The sequence below is a fragment of the Solanum stenotomum genome, unplaced genomic scaffold (assembly GCF_019186545.1).
Source record: "Solanum stenotomum isolate F172 unplaced genomic scaffold, ASM1918654v1 scaffold6102, whole genome shotgun sequence".
NCBI lineage: Eukaryota > Viridiplantae > Streptophyta > Magnoliopsida > Solanales > Solanaceae > Solanum > Solanum stenotomum.
In genome coordinates this window covers 106,304-127,598 of record NW_026036040.1, presented here as the reverse complement: position 1 = coordinate 127,598, position 21,295 = coordinate 106,304, and the positions used below count along the sequence as shown (strand labels likewise).

General features: G+C 29.9%; 1 protein-coding gene across 1 annotated transcript; it reads right to left on the bottom strand.

Moving 5' to 3' along the window:
* Nucleotides 1–9,724: 9,724 nt before the first annotated feature.
* LOC125852835 (putative late blight resistance protein homolog R1A-3) lies at nucleotides 9,725–14,187 on the bottom strand. Its single transcript, XM_049532519.1, has 2 exons — nucleotides 14,131–14,187; nucleotides 9,725–13,462 (listed from the first exon to the last, which is right to left on the bottom strand). Exons 1-2 carry the CDS (start codon nucleotides 14,185–14,187, stop codon nucleotides 9,725–9,727), a joined length of 3,795 nt encoding a protein of 1,264 aa, XP_049388476.1.
* Nucleotides 14,188–21,295: the final 7,108 nt, after the last annotated feature.

The following is a 21,295-nucleotide window of genomic DNA, read 5'->3' as shown; positions in this document are numbered from 1 at the left end:
ATTTTTTTGAGTGCCAAAATTAACATCAAAATGCTAGTTTATATATTGGGTTTTGGCAAATATGTCTAGAATAAAAATATTCTATCTCTATATTTTTAGTTATTAATTCAAAACTCAATCAATAAAAAGCTAGATTCCCAAACTCATGGAGATGTAGGGGATGGCGTTCTGCGTAGGGGCGTTCAACCACTTGACGATAAGGAGAGGGTTCGTTGAAATATTTTCTATTTCACATCGTATTTCTCAGTCTTTTTAATAGCTTTAAAAAATTATGTATATTTTCGTATTTGAAAAAAAAAATTAATTTCTCGTTTGATTATTAATGACACTGTATTGTAATGATGCACTAAGAAGCGGGATTGACAAATTTCTAGATCAACAAGCTTATGAATTAATTAACACCCAAAAAAGTTTGTTCATCCTATAAGATAAGTTTTGACCCGCTAAAATTTTATTCTTGTATGCCTATTTATTTTGGTATTATTTTTTAAGAGAATTTTGTCCTATTTGGTCCCGGCCCTATTTCATCATATTCTTCTAAACGGATATCATCATTAAATTTAATTAACATTCTTTGTAAATATCTCTAAAATCTATAGCAGCTTTGGATCTAATGGCTATTTGTCACGCCCCGAGCCTACACCCTGGACGTGGCCGGCACTCGAAGACCATTGCTGATCCCCAAGTGAACCCTCATCCTGGCTGACTCCAAGCGGAAGACTAACTTAAGCATACTAGAGCTTAAAACTGAATAAGAGTTTATAAACTCAACTTTACAAATCTTTAACTCAAAAGAAAACTCTGTATAATAGAATATATATACAACTCGCCATAAAAGGCAACTTTAGTCTTCAAAACATTTAACAAAATAAATGAAAAGACTTCTGAAACTCTACTGTCTATCTATGAAGCCTCTAACTGATAAAGATGGAAGCCGGGACAAGACTCACGACCTCCTAACAACTGATACAACTGAAAGGTAAATGAAATCCTCCGGAAGCAAGGAGGCTTGTCATAGCTAATTGGAACTCTCGGATGTATCAGCGAATCTCCTGCTGATGATCCTGAATACCTGTGTCTGCATCATAAAAAGATGCAGGCCAAATGGCTCAGTACGTGTAATGTACGAGTATGTAAGCTGGAAAGCTAAACAACATAGGCTAGAAGAAAAACTGGAATAAACTGAATAACTTACCTCTTTTCAAATTTTCTCAACTCAAGGAATACTCAAAACTACTCACAACTCAAGGAATACTCAAAACTACTCAAACTTACTCAACTCAGAAGATAGATACTGGACTCAGAGACAGATACTCAACTCAAAGATACATACTCAACTCAAAGATAGATACTCAACTCAAAGATACTTAACTCAAGGATACTCGACTCTTGAATGACTGAACTCAATATAAAGCAATAAGACACATGCAATATATATATATATATAAAACTGGTAAAACATTATCAACAACTTAGTTCGTTAAGGATAAAACGATAATAAACTCAACTTTACTTATATAAAAGTAATATAACTTTTGTGGGAGGTTCTTTAACCGACAACCACCACTATGATCCTTAGTGATGATACAACGTTTTACCTCACGTTGCCCAAGGACCATCCTATACCTTGCCATCGATATAGGAAGCTAACTTTACTAAGTGGATCCACTAGCTTAACTTTACGTGATCATCTAAAAAGTATGATCCGTTTAATCCCATGTTGGCGCACGCTTCTTATGGAGAGTTGAGTTAATATGAACTCGTGTCCCCAATTCGGTGCTCAATACTACTCCCAAAAATACTTTGGCTCATGCTTTTAAAACAACTTCTTTCTTTAGTTTGAGATAATTACTCAAAGCTTAGCCCAAAGGCTCTTTTGGAATTAATGTTCCCTTTCTTTGCTCAAATGTGTAAAAACATTTATAAACTCTTAGGGAATACTTAGTCCCCTTATAACTTTTGTGAAATGAACTCAACTCTTTACTCTTGACTTTACTTGAAACTCTTAACTTTTGTCTTAACTTGAAACTCGATACTTTTGAGTTGACTTGAAACTCTTGACTTAACTAGGAACTCTACATTCTTTACTTAACTTGAAACTTGAGCCTTAAAAAGAAGTTAAAATGTTCAATGAAGACTCTTGGAAAGCCTTAAAGACTTGTTTTGACTTACTTACTTCTAAGCTTGACTTCACTTGACATGGAAACTAACTTCACTTGACTTTGAAACTAACTTCACTTGAATTGGAAACTAACTTCACTTGACTTTGATCCTAACTCGCCTTGAATTGGATTATGGATTCAAGGTGTATGATCACACATTTATGGATGAGTTTGGGCTGTTAAGATGTACCTTAAAGTATTGGAAACAACTATAAAACATAGGTACTTTACCAAGGAACATGTATGAAAAAGTGGGGAATGAAAGGTAAAGGGAAGGATTGGCGTCCTTGGCGCTCTAAGAGGCATGGGGCGCCAGCCCTCAACTTCAGAGGGGCCTGCTGGGCGTTCTGCCAGGTGCTCTGCCCCAAGGGGAAAAGTTCAGCATCCCTTTTTGGGGTGCGCTGGCTGGCGCGACAGCCCATCCCTTTTCCCCCAAAAATCTGATTGTTTTTCCCTTGTTTTTCCAACTGTAAACCCCTTAATTTCAAAGGTTCCAGCAGCAAACACTTGGGATCATAAACCCCTCAACTCAAAAACACAACTTGAAACATGTACTAAACCAGCAAGAAACTTCAGCAACACAACCACAAGAATTCAACAATCACAACCCAACAACTTCAACAACACAACCAATTTTTTCTCGGAAATAAAACGAGTTTGGCGTGTAGGGGAAAGAATCAACTCATCACTATGAACTCACATACCTGATTAGGGATCACCCTCGACGAAATCCACGATGATCTCCTTGCTTGATCTTCCCTTTCTCGTCTTCTTCTCCTCTTCTTTCTCTCTTACCTTCCAAACCCTAACTCTCACTCTTACTCTCACTCTTTAAAATGGGACAAAAATGATCCAAACATCAGTCTAACACCTCAATATAACCCACAAAAATGATTAGGGAAAATACCAAAATACCCTTAAAATTTTCGGACTAAGCAAACTGCCCTGTGCGACTGTGCCAACAGCCCAACTTCCAAAGGGCATAACTCACTTATACGAACTCGAAATCGAGCAAAATCGGTGGCGTTGGAAAGATCATTCCAAGGGCTTTCCATACATAACTGGAAATTCACCTAAATCATTCTGAGCTAGGAGTTACGACTGCTCAAAGTTGACCAAAAACTCACTTTTTTTTCCATACTTGAGCCAAATTTTCCAGATTTTTGGATTCTTTCCAAAAATGACTATTTCCAATTCAACTCGTCTTGGAACTCAATGTGCTACATCTAGGAACCTCAACTTAACACTCAAGAAATTTTATTCCTCGGAAAAATCTCACTCCACATGAAGGACGGCTCGAGTTTTAGTTCGAAAAAATTCTCTGGGGTGTTACATATTCCTAGTTAATAATTAGTGTACATTTAATTGCTCAATGCAACTCTTTCAATTCTTCTATTTATTTAGCAACGAAGAGACTTATTTCGTAAATTCAAAAGGGTCATTTTGATTTGATTCAATGCATGTTAAAGTAAAATACCAAGACATTAAATTGGTATAAAAAATTGAAAAATAAGTTAAAGAAGTTAAAACGAAACCAAAATATTGAATAGAGGACAATTTTAGGAAGATGAAAAAGCTAGCAATTTCAAGACACTGAATATAGGCTGCTGTAATTGTGTGATAATTAAAATATTATTCCTATTCAATCAGAGTAGATATTTTATTTATTACATTAGGGTGCAGTAATTGTGTAGCAATTTAAATATTACTACTAATTAGATTAGATATTTTTATTTATTAAATATTTTTATTTAGTAAAAGGGTAAAAGAGTAATTCAACTTTGAAAATTGAGCCTCCCACTTTTAATAGTACTCTTTTTACGGCACGTGTGTTGCACGTGTGTATCGTATATGTAGTATACGATGTTGTAAAACTGAATTAATATTACTAAATTAAATATTTTTAGTAAATAATTATATTGAACAAACATAGGACAAGTGTTTCTAATTTTTTTCAAAATGACCAGATATCATTAAAACATTTCAAAATACATTCAAAGTTTAAATATGGGAGAAAGCCACATTTCTTTAATAATATTATTTCTTACTTCACTCAATTTTGTAAACAAATCTAACCAACAAAATAGAAAAAAAAAATATTCATTCAAAAAATGACACCAATAGCCTTTCCCCTTGAGGTTATGAACATAAATGATGTACACCATTTAATTAGAAATTTTGTCTTAAATATTCATACTTGAAATTTAGTATGAGCATGACACTAATAAAAATTACGATAAGTATTTCAATATTTTATCTTTATATGCAACATATCTTTTACAAAAATATTATTACTCAATTAATATTTGAGTAAGGCTATATCATAGAGAGGTAATTTTACCAAAAAAGTGTACTTGGTTGTTTTCATGAATGATGGTTATATATACTTCAGTAGAATAATTTCATTTTAATATATGAATAACATCACCTATGGTGAAAAATATTTCATTTCATTAAGTTTCTACCTCATCATTGTGAAATTGTAGTCTTCTCCTTTTTTCTGCCGCATACATATCATATAGTTGTTGTCTAATGAAAATATCTAGTATCTTATAGAAGTTGTATCATGATATAAAATATTTAAATTTTTTAATAATAAAAATTAATAGATGAATAAAATTTAAAGTACTATTTATACAATCATTAATTTGATTTAAGATCAATCACTATTTTGTTATCTATTTTTATATAGCTAGAAAGGAGTGTATCTTGTCATATAAAGAAAAATTATATGGAACAATACATAGTCAATGAAGAAGGAAGACAAAAATATATGTTCATGCAAAATTCACTCTAGTGTTTCATTTGATTTAAATCTCTTGCCACCAACAATTTACTTTCTCCGTTAGTTTTTCCATACATATCTATTAAAAATAATTATTTTCATGGCTATGTTATCATATTATAAGTAAAAGTGAAAATCTATTTTTGAAATAGTGAATTTAATATCAAAACTAATAATTCAATGGACTACATTAATACCCATTGTTTTAGCAAAATTGAGAAGAAACTCCTTCGTTTGAGGGAAAAGAATAAGCAATAAAATAAACAAAGAAGAAATACCTTACCCAAATCATATGCCTTTTTTCATATCTGTTTAATATTATTGTCTCTCCCACAACTTTTCGTCATTGTTAACTCATGAAAGTGGTAAGAAAAAATACGAGTGTGAATTGGTGAATGATTTGCTACAATCTTTTCACCAACTCTTTCTTATAAGGTACCTCGAATTTTGTTGAATTTTGAACTTAATCAATTAATAACACTTGAGATTTTTTAAGAAGAAGAAGAAGTGTAGAGAACTTAAAGAATTGTAGTTTGAAAGTGTGAGGAAACCCCTCTATTAATAGCTACCAAATACTATTATGAATAGGTGTTAATTGTTCCTTATCCAAAAAGTTCACAACCTTTCGAAAAAGTCACAACCTTTTAAAAAAGTCACAACTCATTAGAAAAGGCACAACCCTTTAGAAAAGTTACAACCCTTCGAAAAAATCACCACCGTTTAGAAAAGTCACAACTCATTGACAAAGTCACAACCCGTCAAAAAAGTCACAACCCTTTGGAAAAGTCGCAACTCATTGAAAAAGTCACAATCCTTTAATTTGAAAAGGTATCTACATTCAATATAATAACATTAATTAAATTAATAAATTAAGTATTTTTAATTGGGGGTATTATAGTAATTCAACTTTCAAGTTTGGGAGTTCATGCTTTTAAGGTAATATAGATTAGTTTCACGGCACGTGTGTATCATTTATATAGTATACAGTGTTGTAAAATAGAATTAATATTGCTAAATTAATGATTTTAGTAAATAATTGTATTTGAAAGAACACAGGACAAATTCTTTCAAATGATTAATACAGATTGTCATAGAGTTACTTGCATTTTGAGATCAAAATGACCTAATATTATTGAAATATTTCAAAATACATTTAAATTTAAATATGGGGAGAAAGTGACATTTCTTTAGAAGTATTATTTTTACTTCATTCAATTTTGTAAACAAATCTAACCAACAAAGTAAAAAAAAATATCAATAAAAAAATGTCACCAATAGCCTTTACTCTTGAGGTTATGAACATAGATGATGGACACCATTTAAGTATAATTTTTCTCTTAAATATTCATACTTGAAATTTAGTATGTGCATGACACGAATAAGGATTACTATAAATATTTCGATATTTTATCTTTATACGTTATCTATCTTTTACAAAATATAAGTACTCAATTAATATTTGAGTAAGACTATCCTAGAGAGTTAATTTTACAAAAAAAAAAAGAAGGTATTTTGTTATTATAACGAATGATGGTTAAATAGAGTTTGAGTGTATGTCAAAATATTTAGCTTGAACAATACTTTATATATATATATATATATATATATTAGTAGCATAATATAATTTTAATATATGAACATCACCTTTGGTGAAAAATATTTCATTTCTTTAAGTGTCTACCTTATCTTTGTAGAATTGTAGTTTTATCCTTTTTTCTGCTGCATACCATATGATATAGTTGTTGTCTTATGGAAGTATCTAGTATCTTATATAAGTTTTATCGTGATATAAAATATTAAACATTTTGATACAAGATTATTTTACGATCAATCACTATTTTCTTATCTATTTTTATATAGCTAGCAAGGAGTGTATCTTGTGACATAACAATTTCTCAAATTAAAATGAAAACAAAATAACAGGTAATTCATACTTAATAATTTGGGAAAATGCATAAGTACCCCCCAGCCTATATGCCTAAAATCCCTGAGACACACCTAACCTTTACTAAGGTCCTATTACCCCCCCCCCCCCCAACTTATTTTATATATAATTTTCTAGCCCTTTTCGGCCTACGTGGCACTATCCTTGAAAAAATTGTCAACACACGCTGGGCCCACAAGATAGTGCCATGTAGGTCGAAAAGGAGTAGAAAATTATATATAAAATAAGTTTGGGGGAGGGGGGGTGTAATAGGACCTTTGTAAAGGTTAGGTGTGTCTCATGAATTTTGGGCATAGGCTGGGGGGGGGGGGGTACTTATGCATTTTCCTTAATAATTTTCATACTCAATATAAATATAAAAAGAAAAAAAAATGAAACAATACATAGCCAATGAAGAAGGAAGATGAAAATATATGTTCATGCTATATTCGCTATAGTGTTCCATTTGATTAAAATATTTGCCATGACCACTTTACTTTATCCGTTCATTTTACTAACATATCTATTAAAACATAATTATTATCATGACTATATTATCATATTGTAAGTAAAAGTGAAAATATATTTTTTGAAATAGTGGATTTAACATCAAAACTAATAATTCAATGGATTACGTTGATGCCTGTTGTTTTTGTAAAATTAGAAAGAAACTCCTTCGTTTGAGTGTAAAAGAATAAAAAATGAAATAACAAAGAAGAAATATCTTACCCAAATCATGTGACCTTTTTCATATTTGTTTATTATTATTATCTTTCCCACAACATTTTGTCACTGTTAACTCGTGAATATCGTAAGAAAAAATACAAGTTTGAATTGATGAATGATTTGTTACAATTTGTACACCACCTCTTTCTTATGTGGTACCTTGAATTTCGTTGAATTTTGAAGTTGATCAATTGTTGCAAATAACCCTTGAGATTTTTAAGAAGAAGGAGAGTAGAAAACTTTTTTAAAAATCATAGTTTAAAAGTGAGAGGAAATCCCTCTATTTATAGCTAACAAATAGTAGTATGAATAGGTGTTAATTGTGTCTTATCAGAAAAGTTACAACCTTTCGAAAATCTCACTGCTCATGGGAAAAGTCACAACCTTTTGATAAACTCACAACTCATTGGAAAAGGCCCAACCTTTTATAAAAGTCACAACCCTTTGGAAAAATGACAACCCTTCGAGAATATCATAACTCATCCAAAATGTCACAACCCGTCAAAAAACTCATAACCTTTTGGAAAAGGCACAACTCTTTGAAAAATCACAACCCTTTAATGTGAAAAGGTATCTACTTTTAATATAATTAAATTAATAAATATAATTAATTGAGCACTTTTAATTGAGGGTATTATAATAATTCAACATTCAAGTTTGGGAGTTCATGCTTTTAAGGTAGTATAGATAGATAGATATAGATATAGATAATATAATTAAATTAATAAATATAATTAATTGAGTATTTTTAATTGAGGGTATTATAGTAATTCAATATTCAAGTTTGAGAGTTCATGCTTTTAAGGTGGTATAGATTGGATTGTTATCTGTACATATTAATTATCGTGTTGATTTATTAAAAGGTGAGATTATGAGATGAGCCAATATGATTGGATGACGATAATATATATTGGTGAAATAATAAGTTAGTTGATGGAATTCATGTCTCGATATAGAGATTGATGATATGCCTTGTTGAGAAGTTTATAAGTTTTTAGCGTGTCAAACCTTACAAGTGGATTTATGAATCCGACACATGAACTAAGTTAAGCAATGCTCTAAAGGAAATTAATCAATGAATTAAATTCGTCAGTAATTCAATTTATTGATTAGTATCTGTAATCTTAACATGAAGAATTACATAAGTGTTTAATGTGAAATTTCGAAATACAAATAGAGGAGTGCAATTACGAATTTCTAATGGAATGATTTGTAATTTATTATGCTAAGAATAATTCAAATTAATTATTTCGAATTATTTCCATAATAGCAAGTCTCAGTAATTAATTATGTGGTCACTATCGTGCCCATATTTAGTTAGAACTCAGAACCCTATTTTCTAGAGAGAAAAAAAAGTAGAAACTGGCGTTAGTTTTTGGTTGAAGAAAATTGGCGTGTGTTTCTTTCTACTTTTGGGACTGGGAAGAGATGTCTATAAATAGAGTTTCTTCTAACCTAGAAAAGATAACAAGTTTGATGTAAATTTGGGATTTTTGTAGAAGACTACAAAGTAGTTGTCTATCTTGTGGATTCGTTTGAAGGTCTGTCCAACTTGTGAATTGCTCACACTTCAAGAGGTAATTCTTAAATTAAATTTTAGTAGATTTATGTGTTCTAGCATAAACGAATTGGTTATCTATTATTCATGTAAGCAGTATAATTCTGGATATGCTTCATAGTTTTCCAACAATATCATGTTTAGAAATAAAAATTTATATATAAGGGAATATAAATTTATAAAAATTTATATATAAGGGATATCATGTTCAGAATAACTTGCATGAGAATAAACTAGAGGACACACAACTTTCCCTTTCTCTCCTCCTACGGATACACATCAGATCTCATGGTAATGAAAAGCACACATGCATACAAAATCTCATCCGTTATAATAAAGAATACACAAGTACTGATAGAAAACACACAATGTTATGAATAAACGAAAAATGGATGTGGAAGAAGGCATACATGTCTTTAGGATCGGTTCGAAGCCTTTACAGGTTGATATATATGATCTCTCTGCAAAGAACATATATTGTATAAGTTAAAGAGTAATATTGGAACAAAACATAACAAAACATTTCCAAAAGGAAAGAAGTTGATGAATTCGTATTCATACTCACATTCTTAAGACCATCTATATTGGAAGCATACCCCAAGCTTGTCTTCTCCAGTCATTTCTTCAACATATTCCTTAATTTTGAAAGTCGAATTTTTAAGCTGAGGACTGGACAATACAAAGATTAACTTTAATGACGCAATATCTCCAAAACTGTCTGGGATGTCCATAAGCTCATCACATTTACGTATATGTAACATCTCGAGCATGGGAAAGGATTCCTCTGCATCAACCTGCCATTCAGAAAATGACACATTAACCAATTTTAGAGATTTGAGATCCTTGAAGGTGACATCTTCCATGTTCCATTCTTTCCCCTCCCCGATAATTGTGTCCTTTAGATATAGTGCTTGAAGGTTGGGTAGTCTAGCAATTCTTGAAAGTGTATCGGATGTCAGAGCGAGCCCTTTCAGCTTCAGTATCTTCAAGTTCAAAGGGAAGCCATGTGTATATTCATGGAATGAATCCGAAGAAGCAGACAAATGGAGTTCTTCAAGTTCGTTTAGGACATCCAATCTTGGAAAACAAATCTTCTCTGCTGAACAATCTCCTGTTTGTGCGATACAGACTTTAAGGTTTTGAAGCTTAGGAAACCTTTTGAAAATATCCTCCGTGTCCTCTAAACTGGGAAGGTAGAGCTTATATAATGTTCTCAATTTTTCTAACCTTGAGTCCTCGTCTAACACAGTTGTTTCGTTGGTGTATGGATCGTAGAAAGAACAAATCTTCATACGCACATCTCGTAGCTTTGCAAGGCTCCAAAAACAAGGTGATAGTAGCATGCATGATCCCATCAGGTTATTCACCACCAGAATTTCTAGATTGCAAAGGTTTGAAAATGACGGAGGGAGAGCTTTTGCCTTCGTCTGGATGATTAAGTGCTTCAAATGAACGAGCATACCGATTTCATTCAGCAAAGAATCTGTCAATGTTATGCCATTCAGATCCAAACTTTTGAGAAGCCTCAAGTGTTTTAGGTGACTCGTGTTGGAAAGACAAACCTTAATCCCATCATACACCTTCAGAGAGAGGAGGTGTTTAACATAAGGATTCTTCTTTTCTGGATTAAACACCACAAAATTTTCATCCAAATCAAAGAGACGTGGATCATAACGAATTGTAATTCCTCGTGCCATCATACCAGAAGAAGAAGATGGAGCGTTTGAACCTCCTATTAAGTCAAACAACTTTTCCTTTCTAGATTTTATATAACAAAAGTCATGCACAAGATCATGAATTTTGCAAATAAACTTAAAGAAAGGTATTACCAAGTTACTGGAAATTAACTCATCCACATAACTCTCCACTACTTCTTCTGCACTTTTCATCTCAGTCTGCTGCACAAGTCCTTGAGCAATCCATAAATCTTTCAACTCGGAAATCACTATTTCTTTGTCCTTTGGATAACTTGCAAGGTAAACCAAGCACGGCTTTACGTGATCTGACAAATGGTCATAACTTAATTGTATAACCTTCACCACTTCCTCTTCCTCCTTAAAAATAAAGGAACTCAAATTATTGAGAACTTCAAGCCACAAAGCCTCTTTCTTTTCCTTCCTTGAAATGATTCCACCAATTAGATCAAGTACTAAAGGAAGCCCATCACACTTTCGAGATATCTTTTTTCCGACATCCTTTAGTTCATCAGGGCAACGTTCTTCTCCAAATACCCTTTTCTCTAATAACTCCCAACTTTCTTCTGATCTTAGCAATCGAAGATAAAGAGGATCACTGTGGCATTTTCCATGCAAAGCAACTTCCTTTTTCCGACTTGTTAAAATCACTCTGCTTCCTTTCTGTAATTCAGGAAAAGGTCTTGTTAGCTCATCAAATGTTGCAGTATCCCACATGTCATCCAAGACAATAAGGTACCGTTTTCCAAATAGTTGTCTCCGCAGCTTATCAGCAACATCATCATCTATGTCATGATCCTCATTGAATCGTTCTTTCAAACCTATAACTTGATTGAAAATTTTCTGCAACAACTTTTTCTCATTACTTTCCTGGTCGACTGTGCACCAAGCACAAACATCGAAATGATCAACAATGGACTTATCATTATACACTCTGTAAGCCAAAGTAGTTTTTCCAAGCCCTGGCATGCCGACTATGGAAATGACATCTATCTCAGCTGGTCCGCTGGTGAGCTTCCTAATTATCCACTCTGTCTCCTCCTCAAAACCTACAATTATTTTACCAACTGTCGGTGACTTGCTTTCAACCGGCTTGTTGGGAGCGTTTGCAACAACAATACCGTTGCTCTTGGGGATCTTCTCTTGTACCTCTTTTTTGACAACCTTGATCTTTTCTAAGGTATCAGGAAGTATGAAGATAAGATGCAATAGACCATGATCTCGGGCAAGAATTGAATTGATGGCATGTTCTGCCTCATATGCCACATCTAGAACACGAGTCCAAAGATCTCTATGCAACTCTTGCTCAACATACCCGAAGAACGATCTTATGATTTCCAGGTCTTCTTTCACCTTCTTAATTTCTTCTTTTATCAAAGCAACTGAAGAAGCATTGGAATCGACCAAGTCTTTTAAGTTTGTGAGTAGAAAAGTCATGAAAAGCGGTCCATCACTCATGGGGAAGCAGAGCGGAGATAAGTCTGCACGGGCTTTCAAGAAAACATTCTTGAGATCTTCCTTCAGGAGTTCAATATTTTCCAATAAGTTTAGACCTGCACAGCTTGTTACATTCATATTGTCTTCACTCGTTGTTTTCTCCTCTAAGTTGCGAACAAGAATGGTTAGCTCCTCGATAAGTGCCTCAACAACTTCCAAGAGAAGAAATAATTTGTCATGATGAATAATGTCCTTGGACACATCATAAAGAATAATGAATAGGAACTCTATCATGACATGAATGTTTCGAGATGTGGTGCTAGGAGTAATAACATTAGTCACGTGCTCTTGTAGATGAATCAGATATTCTATAAGAAGATCTGGATAGGCTTCTTGGAGCTGCTTAATGAGGCGTCCAACTTCTTCGGACTTTGAAGCTTTCAAATTTGTACAACATATGTGCATAACATCCAGTGAAACCGGAATTATCTGCAAAAGTAGATGGACTATATTGGAATTGACTTGAGAGACTACAAGTTCATTGTCATATTTTTCATCTGTTTTATCAAGTTGACAAGACAATAGGATAAAACAGAAGTGTCCTACAGTCTCCGCCATAAGTTGAAACTGCGGTAAGACAGGCGATAAGACGTATTCAATTGTCTCATACTCAACGCCACCATTTACTTTCAGCACATAGAAATCTCTTAAATTGCCAAATGCATTCTGAAGAAGCTCATATTGAGTCATTGAAGGGAAAATCAACTCAGCATGAACCTTGGGTAGGTAATGGAGATTCACGAGGAGCACGTCCAAAAGTTCATCCAACTGATCCTCAGTCATGGTGGCGCTTGATTCAGAATGATAATGATCTGCGATTTTAGAACTTGTGATATTTTCAAGAAGGCGAGGAATGACATGATCCGTTAATTTAACCATCATGTCATCTCCACTACTCTGATGAAAAAGTGACTGAACTAGATCATGAACCTCATATGATATGCAAGACATTTCGGCATTAGGACCATCCGACATGTAATAACATAGCTGTAAACATGCCAACAAAAATGTCAGCTTTTCAGTTTGATCAACAATTTGATCTTCTTCATTCTTCTTTAACCTCTCTATGAAATCCTGAAGATTGACAATGTCATCGCGAAGTACAGCAGATGATACCTGCTAAAAGACCAAATGTGTATCAAAATTTACTCTAACGTAAATGTAGCCTACTGCATAATCTAAATGTTTTTCCTGTTCTTATAGTTTATATCAAAAAGCAGGAAAACTAGATTTCTCAGGAAGTCACTCAATTAATGAAAATTATTCGAGATGTACTCAGCAATATAATTCTTATTTTACCTTATTAACAACAACAACAAAAAGTCTACAATGTCCTAGGCTATTCATCAACACACAAATTTCATACGCATTCAAATAGTGCCACATAAAATGAAACAGATGAAAGTACATCTATAAGAACTCAAAGAGCAGTTCATTAATAAAATATCATGTTACTCTGGATGTAATCAAAGAAGGGCGGAAATAAAAATAACGATAGCAGAATAGCAAGATAAACAAAACAAATAATCATTTAAGTCAATACAACAACATAACAAAGTAGGATCTGGAGAGGGTGGATCGTACCCAAACCTTACTCCTACCTCAAAGGTAGATAGACTATTTCTGATCCTCGGCTCAAGAAAAACAACCCATAGCATGCAATCCCAAAAAGAAAGTAACGGAAATACAAGAAACAACAGACAACAAGATAATTAGAAGATAGTAATAGAACAGAAACTACAACAAAACATTATATTAAATCGAGGTACAAGAAACAAACATACCAATGAGTTGCTTGCTAATATCTCTGTTTCTCCTTCATTTTCTTTTCCTATTTCCATGTATACAATTCTCAAAATCTGAACAATTACTCTACTAATTAACACCAAAAATGTCTAGCAAATATTAATTTGTCAAGAAGAAAGCATTAAAACCCAAATATTCTTCAATAACCATACCTTAAGGTTGAGAAAATGGTCCAATGATTAATTAATTGGCTAAAGACAAACTTGAAAGGCCACCTAATTTAATAATTCATTGACTTCTCAATTAAAGTAATCTAAGAACGTGTATTTGTCCTTTATCAAATTATAAATAAATATTTTATGTATTTAAAAATTTGAGTTATAAAATAGAAAATGTTAAATTAACAATAATAATTTTACCTTTTATATTTTCATAAAATAAAATTGATAAAAATGGTCTGCTGTATTTGTCCTAAAATAAGAAATATGTGAAGCTAATTATTATAAAGTTTCTAATGGTATAAATATGTCAAAAAATTGTTGATCGAAAAATAAATAAATAAATACTTGTAATGCCTTTATTGAAATTAGCAAAGGCACAAAGAAGAAATATATAGATTTCTACCAAACTTGCAAATAAAACACCACAAATGTATATTTATCTTAGCACCATACAATATTCAAAATAGGATGATGACTTGCTTAGATTTTGAAAAATATTCAAAAAAAAATGACTGCATTTTTAGATTATTATCATCAAAGTTTACGATGACACAATAAAACATAACTGTGATGCTTTTCAGTTATTCACTATAATGCACAGTAACTAATAAGTAATTAATTCATGTGAAGAATTCAAATATGGGAAGCAAAAAGAACTGACCATATGTAAACAATTTTTCATCATTTTATTTCATTGAATTAATTATATTTTTTATAATATTTTAATTTAGTACAGGGGTAAAATGGTTATTCGATTTCACACTTTAGAGCTTCCCACTTTTAATAATATATGATGAAGATGATTTTTTTTTACCCGTATTGAGTTTAATTAAAAGATAGAAAGCTAGTAGTTGAGTTAAATCTAGATAACTTGAATATGAAAAAATAAATTATGTGGTGTTACTTAATTTAATTGATTGTTTAAGATAGAAAACTGACACATTTCTTCTGTTTTTTGTCATGCAACAATATAGAGATATTTTCAAAAGAAATAATTATTTATAATTCTTTTAATGATCATCCATTATTATTATTTTTTTTTACACGAAACTAACTGCATTAATTTTTAAAATGAAAAATTACAATTGAAGAACATAAATAAGAATATGGAAATATAGAATTAGTATTTTTGTACTTAAATGGTGTATAAAAATAAAATCGAAAGGTTAAAATGGTATAAAGCTAAGATAGAGTGCCAAAATAAAAAATGAGGAAAAATTAGAGGGATTATGTATGTGTTTAACCTATCCAAAAATGATTCGTAGAATGTAGGAAATATATATACATGAATGTAAGAAGTTCATGTATTAGGTAACTGGGCAATCGACTAATTCAATGAATTTATAACATATTATATACTCCACTTGTATTATAATTCTAGTCTCTGGACACGTGCTTCGCACGCGTGTTCCGTGTGATTTATAGATGTGATAGAATGACTAAAATGTTATGGAAACATATATGTAAAGAGCAGGTAATGAGTAATATAATACACTAATTATAATTAATCTAACCAAAAAACACCAAATGAAGGGCATATTTTGATGTTACAAATTAATTCTTTTTAAGCAACCAACTATAGCTTTTGAACTTTGGTTATAGTTAGCAAACTTTCAATAAAGTCACAAATGGCTAATTTGAGCTCAAATAAGAATATAGACTTACGGCAATAAAGCATTCGTAGAAAACTAAATTAAGAAGTCTAATAGAGAAAAATCACACAAAAAAAAAAAAAATAGAGAAGGAAAAAAAAATATAATGTATACATACTTCTTAAGACTTTGATCGGTAATAGAATAGATGGAAAAACAAACACAAAATTAGTACATAATTTTTCGAGTTCTTATCGACTCTTTCTCCCATATCCTATCAAAATTCAAGAGTCTTCTTCATCTCCTTTAACTATACAATGAAAATGATAACCTTGATAGGGGTTTCATGAAATAAAAAAGTTGAATTTATGTAGACAGAAATGAAGGAATACCAAAATATATTAGATTAAATATTTAGAGGTTATGGATATGAAAAGATAAGAGCTATGGAAATCAAAAGTATAAAAATTGAACAGGTATTTAAATATGAGTTATGAATATGAATATTTAAAGCAAATAATGTGTGTCTCCATTTTGTAGATTTGCACCATTTTAAATCATTAAATTTCTTTATTTATCTTAAAGGATAATACTTTATCCACATAAATTATATTATTTATGAGAGGAGTTACAGAAAAAGTTATGAGAAGAAAAGTGACTAGTTTATGTAGAGATTTTTGAATTTTTTTTATTAATTTATTATTATATACATATAGATTAGAGATGATAAATATTTTTAAATTAGATATTTTAATTAAGAATTAATCTAAGGAAGTACAAAAGTCATTAACATGTTAATTGAAATTATATAATTTAATATTTAAATTAAATAGTTAAATATTTTATAACATTTTAATTTATAATAGGGGTAAAACCGTAATTTAACTTTTAACTTTTTTTGTTCCCACTTATATATATATATATATATATATAGGAATACAGGCTAAAGGATACGAAGAAATGAATACCGGAAATAATTTACTTATGTGTGTAGGTTTTATTGGAAAAATGGCACTAAGTAGTAATACAAGGTTTAAACTAAAAATAGAGGATGCATTTGAAGTAATGGGAAACAAAGGCATAAAGCTAATAAAGCCAATCAAAATAAATTTAGAAGAATATGCAGGATTAGAATGGAACTTAGAACAATTTAACAAAAAGAAGGTACTTACACCAGACTCTCATCTAATGTACACTAATACAAAAGGAGAAACATCTATAAGATTTACAAATTATAGCTACACTACTCAAACAGACTTAGAAGATGAAATAGAAACAGAAACAGAAAAAGAATTCATGAATGTAGAACTCCTAACTTGAATGTTAAATTACTAGAATATCCCTAACTTAGGTTGTGACTTTTTCGATGAGCTGTGACTTTTTTGATAAGTTATGACTTATTTCAAAGGGTTGTGATTTTTTGATGAGTTGTGACTTTCCAAATATTTGTGACTTTTTCAATAAGTTGTGACTTTTTTCAAAGGGTTGTGATTTTTCGATGAGTTGTGACTTTTCAAATAGTTGTGACTTTTTCAATAAGTTATAACTTTTCCAAAGGATTGTGACTTCTCGGGAAGGTCATGAATTTTCATATAAGACGCAAAAAAAACTTCTTCATACCACCATTTGTTGACTATAAATAGAGGATCTTCTTCTCATTTTTCAACCACAATTTTTTTTAATCTTCTATTCTTCTTCTTCTTGCATTTTAAAATTTTTGTGTTTTATTATTGTTGAGTGAATTCAAAGCTTAGCAGAATATGATGTACCACTATTCAGATGAAGTAAATCATTCTATCCTAAGAGGTTATATTCCATAACCTCGAGTACTTGAGGAAAATCATTTTAATGATATAATAATTATTTTTTTCTTAATATATACAACAATATGTAATGTTCCAATATATGAAGCTAGCATGATGTAGTCTAAATTCATTTGTTTTTATTAATAATTTCTCTTGTGATGTAAATATATGCTTCTGAATATCTTTTTAAAAAATTTAGAGAATATACACGATTTGTTTTTTTATGCTCAAAACAAAAGAATGACTTTATTTATCAATGCTACTTATGTGATTTAGATTGTCATGATGTTTGCTTCAATATAGTTATTACTATATAAACATTGCCCTTTTGTTTTACTTATTTACTATTTCTTAATATTTTATTATTTTAGACGAAGAAAAGTTTACATGACTTGTCAATTGTCATAATACCAGTTGATGTTTGTATTAGTATAATTTTTATTATTTATTTAATAGCTAATTTTTATGAGATAAATATCCTCATTAATGAAAATATATATTTATATTTGGATAAGTAATTGTATTTAAAATAAAGTATTATATATGTCACAAATGTATTATCAAATTAACAAGATCTTCTAACTTCAAAAATATATTATATTAAAATGTTCCGAGTTATTCTTTATAAAAAGAAAAAAACTCACAACAAATGTAAAAATATGTGAATATACATGAATCATTTAAAATTTATCATTTACAAAATAATTTTTATATTCTATAATACAGAATAAACGTTTACATTTGGTCCCTACACTAAATTAAAACCTAATAACTATATAAAAAATTGTATCATTAATTAGAAGCCCTATTTATTTATGTAAGTATAAAATTTATTAGAAATTCAGCTACTGCACATTAATTCTTTAGTTGTAACATTATAAATTCTCTTAGTTATCATTAATTATTGCAAACGGTATTCAAACTCTTTTACATTCTTAGTTATCATATTATGAATTCCATTGTTATTACAACAATTACTTCTATCTTTCATCTTCCTTATATTAAATTTTGACCAATAATTTTTCATATTATTATACCACCCCAATATATGTGATAATACGATTTTGTTATTTTTCCTTTGACAAATCACGCTTGGATGAATAAATTGAAAAATCATTTACAAGTACATGAATTATATCTTTATTGGGTGTAAGATGAACAAGTGATTATATATATGATTTCACATATAGAATATATTTTTTAATTTTAATTTTTAGTTTTTCCAGTTAAAAAAAAAAAGAAAACCTTTTTGAGTTAACTATGGACAGTAGATAACTATCTATATACAAAATACAAATTAAAATATAGAAAATAGTTCTAAAAGATAAAATGTAGTTGTTCTCTCCACATATTCATATGACTTCTAAATAGTTTAACGTGGAATACACGTGCAAAATACATCTGGTTAGATTACAAGAAAAATACACAACAAATATCGTCTCTAAGGTAATTTTAGTGAGATACGACTAATTACATGATTGAACCTCATCAAATTGAAATAAATATATACATTATTGCATTTAACTAATAAAATTTTTCATTCACCATCTTCATAGGTTCGCGTGAAAACGAAATATATATGACGATTCGCATTGAACATTCACAGAATAATCTACACTATTATTTTGTGTTAAGCTTATTATTCAAATCTTCACTTAAATAAGCATTACTATTTACCATAACATATATTTTCTGAATTGGTAACCACGTGCAACACATGTGTCAAAAAACTAGTATATATATATATGTATCCCCTACTAATATATAAGAGGGGATAACCAGGCAGATCATGGTCGACATACCTTCCGGGAAGCTTTCTCCATATTCAATTATTTTTTCTTCTGTTTTTAATTTGTTTGTTTTATTTTTTAATTATTTATATATTTAAAAATTGCGTAAAAAATACTATAAAATTAATCTATCTATATCATATAAAATGGGACAAAATAAGTAACATGTATTATTTAATTTGGAAACTACATAAAAAATATTGTAAGACTCAATAATTAACAACATTGGATTGACTTTTGAAATTTTATTTGTGCTACATACATTGGGACAAGAGAATAACATATATTATTTAAAAATTACGTAAAATGTACTATAAATTACAACTATTAACAACTTGAAATATTTAAAAATCATATTAAAATTTAATTAACTATCTAAATTCTATCTATGTCATATAAAATGAGACAAAAAAATAACAGATATTAGATCCGTGCTAGCACGGATACTTGTGTCTAGTATATTTCTATTATATAGAAAGGAGAGTTTTCAAACTTTCAACATGACTGTTTTTTGCCATATTTAGAAAGCTTATGGGTAATTTAGTTATTGCACCTTGCAATTAATAATATTTAGAATTGCATAATAATCCTCTGGTAGCCGACAGAAACATATATACTACTTTGGTTAATAACATTCTTTATTTTCATGTTTATCGATTAATAACATTCTTTATTTTCATGTTTATCAATTGAGTTATTATTGAATATTTCTCCATTCATTTTTATTTGTCATATTTTATTTTTAAAAGTTAAAATGTCAAAATATAATTAATATTTGAAGATGTATTTTGTTATTATATTAATTAATATGAGAATAGTTGCAACTTATAGTATCTTTCAAATACTTTTAGAATAGCTAAAATTTAAAAATTTAAACTATTGATAATCAAATTCAGTATAGCTCTGGAGATTAGTTAATAAATTGGCTCTCATAAAATAAAACATGACAAGTAAAATTGAACATGCAAAATAATATGTTCTTTGTAATTTTTGCTGAGCATTTTCTCAACGAGATTGTTTTAGAAGTAACGAAATAATAGGATCTTGTGATTTTGATTAGTTTTATATTAGTTTTGGGTAAGAAGATACTTAATTTGAAGTTTTGTGTTAGAGGAAACAGCTGATTGTTTTGTAAAACAATTGAATTATATTTGGGTTGTGGATTAAATTTTAATGAAGATGATAATCTTTATCTTTTGACTATTTAGTTCAGAAAAAACGGTTAATCTTTTTGCTTTACAGTAATTTTTAATGATTAAGACGACATTACGAAAGGAAAGAGCAAGAACACAAAAAAATAAAAATATACTCCTTTCATTTTGATTTTTGTGGTGTATTTAATTAAAAATATACTTGTTTCATTTTGATTTATGTGGTATACTTTGATTAAAAATATAAATTTTTTTAATTTAAATTTATATGATATAATTTGACTGAATGTTGATATATATTTTAAATTTATGTGATGTAGTTTGACTGAAGGTTGATTTGTTAGAAACTTTTACTTGAAAAAAGAAAAGTTATGTATTAACATATTTGGGTTCATAACTATAATAAAATAAAATTTTTAAAGTTAAATTATTATTTTTTTTGAAATTAAAAGGTTAAATTATTTTTAAAATATATAATGACTTTTTTTCAAAAAAAAATGAAAAAATGATATCATATAAAATTAAATGAGAAATATAAGAAATTGAGTTGTTTTTCAATGATAATATTGAAAAATATCTTCCTCTTGCTATATACCTTAAATAATTAAGAGTTTAGACTTTGATTAGGACATTAATAGTTATTT

Excerpts from the sequence above, each read along its gene's own strand:
- LOC125852835 (XM_049532519.1), bottom strand. The coding sequence starts at position 14,187 with ATGGAAATAGGAAAAGAAAATGAAGGAGAAACAGAGATATTAGCAAGC. Across the intron at positions 13,463-14,130 it reads TATTAGCAAGCAACTCATTG|GTATCATCTGCTGTACTTCG; the intron begins GTATGTTTGTTT and ends GTCTTTTAGCAG.